Source organism: Helianthus annuus, chromosome 4 (assembly GCF_002127325.2).
Source record: "Helianthus annuus cultivar XRQ/B chromosome 4, HanXRQr2.0-SUNRISE, whole genome shotgun sequence".
NCBI lineage: Eukaryota > Viridiplantae > Streptophyta > Magnoliopsida > Asterales > Asteraceae > Helianthus > Helianthus annuus.
Window position 1 is genome coordinate 177937351 of NC_035436.2, and position 8430 is coordinate 177945780.

General features: G+C 38.7%; 2 protein-coding genes across 2 annotated transcripts; both read left to right on the forward strand.

Annotated features, from left to right (window-relative positions):
- The first annotated feature begins 3797 nt into the window (after positions 1–3797).
- On the forward strand, positions 3798–4334 carry LOC110931293 (polyadenylate-binding protein 4-like). Its single transcript, XM_022174692.1, has one exon. The coding sequence runs from the start codon at positions 3798–3800 to the stop codon at positions 4332–4334; it is 537 nt and encodes a 178-aa protein (XP_022030384.1).
- A 1515-nt stretch (positions 4335–5849) lies between these two features.
- Positions 5850–7292, forward strand: LOC110931294. The gene has a single exon (XM_022174693.1). The coding sequence runs from the start codon at positions 5850–5852 to the stop codon at positions 7290–7292; it is 1443 nt and encodes a 480-aa protein (XP_022030385.1).
- Positions 7293–8430: the final 1138 nt, after the last annotated feature.

Sequence of the window (8430 nt, forward strand, 5' to 3'; positions counted from 1 at the left end):
CTTGATAAAAAACAATTCAAATTCAAAAGATCTTTTACACTTAACATTATTATTTGAATACAAGGTTAGAAATTTAATTTACAGGTTTATATTTACGTGAATTCGTAAACAAAGAAAATTTACACATGTATAAGTTTGCCATTTACACGTGTGTAAATTTATTATATTTACACATGTGTAAAAAATCTAATAAAAGTTATTTTGAGAGAAAAAATGAATTACTTGATGTAAATTCATTTTTTGATGTTGTTTGTTAATAATTACAATAAGATTTGTTTTAAAAAAATTGGTTTTGATTGGTTTTTTTTTTCATTTGTTCTAACCGTTCTTGCAATATTTAGCATTTTCAAGATAACTTTCCTATATATATATATATATATATATATATAGGGGAAGGTTCATTTAAGAAGAAATTTAATGTGAGAAGAAAAAGAAGAAAGGGCGTACTAGTAAAATGCTATTTCATTTATAACTTATATCATTAATTTTTCTCTCTTTAATTAATTAGTCAACTAATCATTAATTATCCTACATATAATCTACAAAACCTACACATGTCAAAATTTTCCTACATATACCCTACACATTATATAATTTTATCCTACACAGTTGAAATTTATCCTACACACCTCGAAATATATCTTACACAACTCGTAATTTATCCTACACGACTAATAATTTATTCTACACTTCAAATTAAGTTGTTTTTTTAATTTGCAAAAAGTATATATTTTGAAAAGGAGTTACAAATTTAATTTAGTAAGTTTACCAATATACCCTTATATTAAAATTAAATACAAATATTAAATGAAGTAAAATGAAGCATTCTTATTGGTTGAAACTTCTTCTTTTTTCTTCTTACAAAAAAATTCTTCTCATTTGAACCTTCCACTACATATATATATAGGGTTGAGTTCATTTCAGAACGCTAAATAAGTACAAAACTTTCAGAACTCCTAATAAACAATCATTTTATATATAAGTTTTTGTATTTAGCATCTTTTTATCATCTATTATATGTATTTCTTAGATTACATATATGTTAAAAGTAGTTTACATATGTTTAATTGCCAAAATTATATATATGTGTCATAACTAGTTACATATATGTAAAAAAACTAGTTTACATATGTGTAATTACAAAATTACATATAAGAAATGATAAAATTACTCTTAACATGTATGTAATCGTAAAAATACACATAATAAATGATAAAATTATCCTAAACATAAAAATATATAAATAAAAAATTGTGTATTAGGAGTTCTGCAAGTTCTTTATATATATATATATATATATATATATATGATGTTAAATTAATTTTTTTTAAATTAGTAATAAAAGAGTTGTCAAACGATCAAATCAAAGCATGGCCCATAAAATTGATTCGTTATCTTCCGCTATTGCAATATTGTGGCTTCAATAATGCTCGGGGGAGGGGGGTGGGCTATTGTACGAAAATGGCCGAGATGGCTTGGTGATAACACTCCATACCGAGCGGCCTAAGGGTGAACTTATCTATGTGATATTACGTTGTACGCAATATAATTAATGTCCCCAAAGGGATATCCTAGTGATTAAGTAGTTGCAGGTAGTGGTAGAGTGGTTGGGGAAAGACATGGTGTTCCTTGTGACCCAGGTTCGACTCTCACTCTCTCTATTATTTTCTGCGACATCCAGGTGAAGAGCGAATACGGGTGGCGCTGGTTCGTCTTTGATGGGAGACGAGGTTTTAACGATTATTCCACTGGCGTGCGTTCGGGCGGGCGGGTGGAGGTCGGGTTTCCGCGCATCTGGGAGAGCGAAGGGGCTGGCGATGGTCGAGTAGTCGACCTTGGCCACAACGCCCGGTGTCACAATGGTTGACACGTCGTTCCTTACCGTTAAAAAAAGTAGTTGCTCCATAACCAAAACGTTGGAAGTTCAAATGTTGCATGATGTAGATGTTGATGTATTTACTCTATAAAATCTACAAATTACTGTTAAAAAGTATATGATTAATTTTATTACGGAATTAAGTATATAATTGAGCGCAATAAGTACAGGGGAGATGGCATAACATGATAAATCATCGATCGTCAATGAAAGCAATATTTTGTTCGTTATCACAACCTGATCGATCAACGGAATCTCAGGCAAATCATTAGTCAATTTCTTCATTCATTAATTATTGTATGGTAGAACATAGCTTTTTTCGGAGCTTGATGGAGGTGTATGAACACTTAGGCCTAAAGGAGCCGGAGAAGTCTTTTGTTCGTGGTATCATTATCATATAGGTTGCTGGAGTATTTGGAGATCTAGAAATGAAGCCAGATTCTCAAACAAGTCGGTCAGAATGGACAAGATCATTAGTGAAGTGAAGTTGGTTGGGTTTCTTTGGGCTAGGAACAGATCTAAGTGTAAGGATTTATCTTGGGAAATTTGGTGTAAATTTGTAATTATGTAATGTCGTTGTTGTGTTTGGCCTCCCGGTTTTCGGGTTGGTAGCGTTTTTTATAGAAGTTTGCTTTTAAAAAAAAAGAACATAGCTTTTTTCATTGACAAAGTGTAATTAATTCGCCTCAGTTTTGATATGGGTTTGTAATTGCATTTTTTTTATTAAAACGGTAGAAAAATGTTTTTTCTTTTCAAAATTTTATGGCAAGTCTTTTTGGTTCTTTTTTCATAAAATTACGTCTTCTAGAATTCATAAAATTGCGTCTTCTAGAAAAAGTCATATAATATTATTTTTAAAATTTATAAGAAATATATAAAACAATTTTTCGAGAGTGCATATGACAAGTTTGATGTGGTTTTTCCATGGAGTTATATGACAAGTAAGAAAATAGTACATTTAGTGTAACCCTAATTTGTTTTGCCCTGTAAATAGTATCGGTTTCTCATGCTACAATGGTCAAAACACCAGAATTATCGCAGATAATCGACTTATCTGATTACACTTGTTTTCTTCTGTGAAACTCGGATATGTGGGGGACTGCATCGAATTAAGATAAACCAAAAGAAGATCACGTAATATCTGTGACGATTTCTTTTAGTACTTAAGTCTTGAGTTAATCTCTAGGAATCCAACAGTCAGTCGCCGGAGTGCTCGACGAATAGGATCCCAATCGGAATAGCGTGTAAGGGTTCTTTGGCTAGCTGCCGGAGGTTACCTTTTTCTCTATCCTGGTCCGGGTCCGATTCCATTCGCCTCTGGGGCGTGTTTGTAGGTATAGATCTTTTGCATCCAACGGTCGCCGGAGTGCTCGACGAGGAAGTTCCCATCAGAATAGTGAGCGAGGTATATCAACAGATTGTCTGATCTTACCTTTCTCCCTATCCAGATCCGGTTCCAACCCCATTCGCCTCAGGGACTCGTTTGTGATCTGTAATAGCGGTGGTGATCGATGTATAACGGTGGGGGTGTAGGTGATACTGGTGGGGATGAGCCCTGGTCTGAGGTACGATATCGGAAGAATCACAAGAGCAGGGGGGATGGCGTTGAATGGACGTTTTTGGTGCAGAACCTTCCTGATCGGGTAACAAGGATGTAAGGGTTCTTTGGCTAGCTGCCGGAGGTTACCTTTTTCTCTATCCTGGTCCGGGTCCGATTCCATTCGCCTCTGGGGCGTGTTTGTAGGTATAGATCTTTTGCATCCAACGGTCACCGGAGTGCTCGACGAGGAAGTTCCCATCAAAATAGTGAGCGAGGTATATCGACAGATTGTCTGATCTTACCTTTCTCCCTATCCAGATCCGGTTCCAACCCCATTCGCCTCAGGGACTCGTTTATGATCTGTAATAGCGGTGGTGATCGATGTATAACGGTGGGGGTGTAGGTGATACTGGTGGGGATGAGCCCTGGTCTGGGGTACGATATCGGAAGAATCACAAGAGCAGGGGGGATGGCATTGAATGGACGTTTTTGGTGCAGAACCTTCCTGATCGGGTAACAAGGAATATTTTGTTGCAGGCTTTTCAACGACATGGGTATGTGTCAGACGCTTATGTGGCTCGAAAAAGGGATACTAAAGGTAAGTGCTTCGGATTCGTTCGCTTCATGGGGGTGGAAAGTATGAAAGAAACACTAGCTGCTATGAACAAAGTCAGGATTCATGAAGTTAAGCTAGTGGTGTCGTTGGCAAACTACGATAAAAATCACAAAAAATTCAACTATTCGATGAGAGGTGGGGGCCAGAATGAATGGAGACCAAAGGAAGCAAATGCAAATGACCGAAACGTCTCAATGAATATCGGGAATCATGGCATGTCCTCGGGGACCTCTAAGCAGTCGGAATCTGGAATGGGGGGTCTTCGTTTGTCCGGCAAGGAGAGAGTTATGCAGATACGCTAAAAGGTAAGAAGGAGGTGAATAATCAAGGTACGAAGAGAATCAGTGTGGAAGGTAATGGTGCCCTGTACCCACTTCTTTGATTTGGCAGGTCCGTTATTGGACATGCCAAAGATCTAGGGTCGTTGTGTAACATAAGGAAAACATTGGAAAAGGCTGGCCTGAATGATTTTGGTTTGTCTTACGTTGGTGGTCTGAGTGTCATTATCACAATGAGTAGCAAGGAGATAGCCACTTCGGTAATGGAAAATAACTCAGAACTACTATCTTCGTTATTTTCTAATTTTAGCACATGGAACGGGGAGGATATCCCGTTTAGTCGGATAGTATTGTTGAAGATTATTGGGGTACCATTTCAAATCAGGGACAATAAATTGTTTGATCGAATTGGAGGTTTGTTCGGAGACATGGTCCAAGCTTCTAGCTTTTCCTGGCAAGAAGAGGATAATTCCTTTAGCTCGGTGAAGGTTGTAACGTCTCAGAAATCCAGCATTGATGAAGCAGTGTTGGTTGTTTGGAAGAATAAAAGCTGTGTGGCTTGAGTTTCTGAGGTGCAAGAAGGGTGGTCGCCGTTTTTCGTTTCTGAAAAATGGTGTCGTCGGACTCGGAATCAGACTCTGACGCGGATGATATGGAGGATGACACAGAAAATGGTGAGTCATCACCGGTTTCGGAGGCTGTTAAAAGCACTGATGATATCGGCGATAATGTAATTAAAGATGGTAAGGAAAATTCCACTCCGGATCTGGTTCATGAGTTACAGGAAGAATCCCGGCCGGATATGCCGGACTCCGGCGACGGTACTGGTCGACGTGGTGATAACCAAGCGTCATCGGAAGCTCAGAAGTCTCCGGTATGTCAAACGGCTTGTAATAATTGCATGGGAAACGTAGGGGTGCATGGAGATGTGGAGGGGGCGGCACAAGTTTCAAAGTCAAATGCTGAGATGGTTAACCCCATTGACTGTAATAAAGTTGGTGATAACAATGGGCCGCATGTTGATAATTTGGAATGCTCTTGGTAGGGGCCCAATCCGGACCAAGATTATTATGGCCCAACACCTGGGAACCCACTAGGTAAAAGGTCTAGAGAATTAAGAAGCCCACCTTCTCTTGGGTCCACTCAAGGTCCACCTCAAAAGCTTTTTGTACAAAACCAGGGGGATGTGCACACAGAATGGGATCTGAATTTACCTACTGGGAATAATTTGGAAGGTGATAATGATGTACAAGAGTGCAATGAAGAAGATCCTCCAGAAATGGAAGATGGCTCACGATGTGAACAAGCGAATGGAGTGGAAGGGGTCTCGGATAATGCTGATTATCAACAGGTACCGGAAAACATCTCGGATCTGAGGGAGGAAGTGGACGCAACGTTTCAGGTAGGCTCTTTACTGGGCTTTAATTTAAGCGGATATGAAGATGCCACTGAAAAATTGATCGTTGACGAAGGCGTAAACAACCATTATCAATGAATTGTCTTACAATAAATTTAAGGGGGGTTCGAAATCCACGGAAGATGGAGTGGATTCGTGGTCTGAAGACTGCCTATGGGGTTCATTTTTTAGCCATTCAAGAGACCAAGCTTCAAGATTCGGATAGTTTTATGTTTAATAATTTCTGGGGTCGGGCTATATTTAATTCTGCGGTTGTTAATTCACAAGGGAGATCTAGTGGATTGGCTTGTTTATGGTGGCCATCAATATTCAGATGTGATAATGTGATTCGTAATAGACATTTTATTGTAGTTTCGGGGTCTCTGGTTAATTCTAATTGCAGAATGAATTTTATGAATGTTTATGCTCCAAATGAGGCGACTAGGCGGCGTGAACTGTGGTTAGAGATTCTGGAAATTAAAAATTCATTACAAGGGCTGTGGATCCTGATGGGGGATTTTAATGAAGTGAGGAACGATTCTAAAAGAATGAATTCGGAGTTCAATGAAGCGAATGCTGATGCGTTTAATCATTTTATTTTAGCTGCTGGCTTAGAAGAATATAACATGGGAGGGGGAAGGTTCACCTATATATCAGACAATGGTAAAAAAAAATTAAGTAAACTCGACCGGTTTTTGGTGTGTCTTGGTTTGAAGGAGAATTGGCCGAGTGCAACGGTACTGGCTCTGGATAGAGATATGTCTGATCATCGGCCAATAATCCTGTCGACAGTTCAGTCGGATTATGGTCATATTCCATTCAGATTTTTTAATTCCTGGTTCAAGTATCCCGGATTTCTTAATTTTGTGTTGGAGCGATGTAAAGAGTTCACTTTCTCAGGGCCTGCTGATTCGGCTATAGCTATTAAATTAAGGTGGATTAAGAACAATATTAAAGAATGGTTGAAAACGGAAAAAATTAAGAGGGAACATGAGTATGGAGTTAAAAAGAATCGACTGGCGAATATAGAAAGACTTGCAGAAGAGATAATATTGCTAGTGGAGGAGTTAGAAGAAAGAGTGATATGCAGAAATTATGTAGCGGAATATGATAGAATTAAGCATATAGATATTCGACAGAAATCTAGGATGAGGTGGGCTTTGGATGGGGATGAAAATTCTACCTTTTTTCATAATATTATAAATTCGAATATCAGTTCTAATCGTCTCAATGGGCTTATGATAGATGGTATGTGGGTTACGAATCCTCTTTTAGTTAAGGAAGCTTTGTTCAACTTTTTTCACAAGCAGTTCACGGAACCAATGGTTAATAGACCAAAGGTGGTTTGCCTAAACCTGGTTGCAATTTCTGATTCTGAGGCAGACTCATTAATAGCGCCGTTCTCATTAAATGAAGTCAAGGATGCCGTATGGGGATGTGAAGGAGATCGAGCTCCGGGACCGGATGGGTTCAATTTCCAGTTTATAAAGAGATGTTGGTCGGATTTGCAGGAAGACTTCATGAAGTTGTTCAATCAATTCCATGCGGATGGCTCGATAAACAAACGTGTACATCATCATTTATAGCACTGATTCCTAAGATCAAAGATCCTGTCGGGCCATCGGACTTTCGTCCAATCAGTTTAATTGGTATGGTGAATAAAGTTATCTCAAAAGTGCTCGTGAATCGGCTGAAAAGTGTGATGGGTAAGTTGATATCGGAACATCAATCGGCTTTTTTGATTGGAAGAAGCATTATGGATGGTCCACTTATTTTAAACGAAATTTGGAGTTGGTTGAAAAAGTCGAAAAGGAAAGGAATGTTTTTTAAAGTGGATATTAGTAAAGCTTATGACTCGGTCAATTGGGGGTTTCTTGATTCCATTATGGCACAGATGAATTTTCCGCCTCGATGGAGATTGTCGGTTATGGCAACGTTACAGTCGGCAAGAGCATCGGTCCTTGTGAATGGGTCCCCAACTAGGGAGTTCGATTGTTCTCGTGGACTTCGTCAAGGTGACCCCTTATCCCCGTTTCTTTTTGTAATAGTTATGGAAGCTCTATCTGGTTTAATGGTGAAAGCGGTTTCTATGGGCTTGTTTGAAGGCATAAAACTCTCGTATAATGGCCCATCTATATCACATTTGATTTACGCAGATGATGTAATGTTCTTGGGAGAATGGAATTTCTCTAATATCATGAATCTTCGCCGGATTCTCAGATGTTTTTATTTAGCGTCTGGGCTGAGAGTGAATATTCAGAAGTGTAGTGTTTATGGTATTGGCGTGTGTAACCAAGAAGTTGGGAATATGGCTAATGTCCTAAGATGCAAACAAGGTTCGTTTCCGTTCAAACACCATGGATTGATAGTTGGTGCAAACATGAATCTCGCTAGGAACTGGAAATCGGTGGTGGAAGTTTTTAGAAACAGACTCTCATTATGGAAAGCAAAAACGCTATCATACGGGGGAAGGATAACGCTTATTAAATCGGTCCTTAATTCTCTCCCTACGTATTATTTTTCATTATATAAAGCCCCAGTTAAAGTATTGGAGTTGCTGGATAAAATTAGGAGGGTTTTCTTTTGGGGAGGCTCGGAAGAGAAGGCAAAGATGAATTGGGTGGCTTGGGAGAAAACCATCGCATCAGTTGAGTATGGGGGACTGGGATTTGGTTCACTTAGAGATGCAAATTTGGCAATGCTAGCAAAATGGTGGTGGAGGTT

Coding starts and splice junctions, on each gene's coding strand:
- LOC110931294 (XM_022174693.1), top strand. CDS start 5,850: ATGGAGTGGATTCGTGGTCTGAAGACTGCCTATGGGGTTCATTTTTTA.
- LOC110931293 (XM_022174692.1), top strand. CDS start 3,798: ATGTATAACGGTGGGGGTGTAGGTGATACTGGTGGGGATGAGCCCTGG.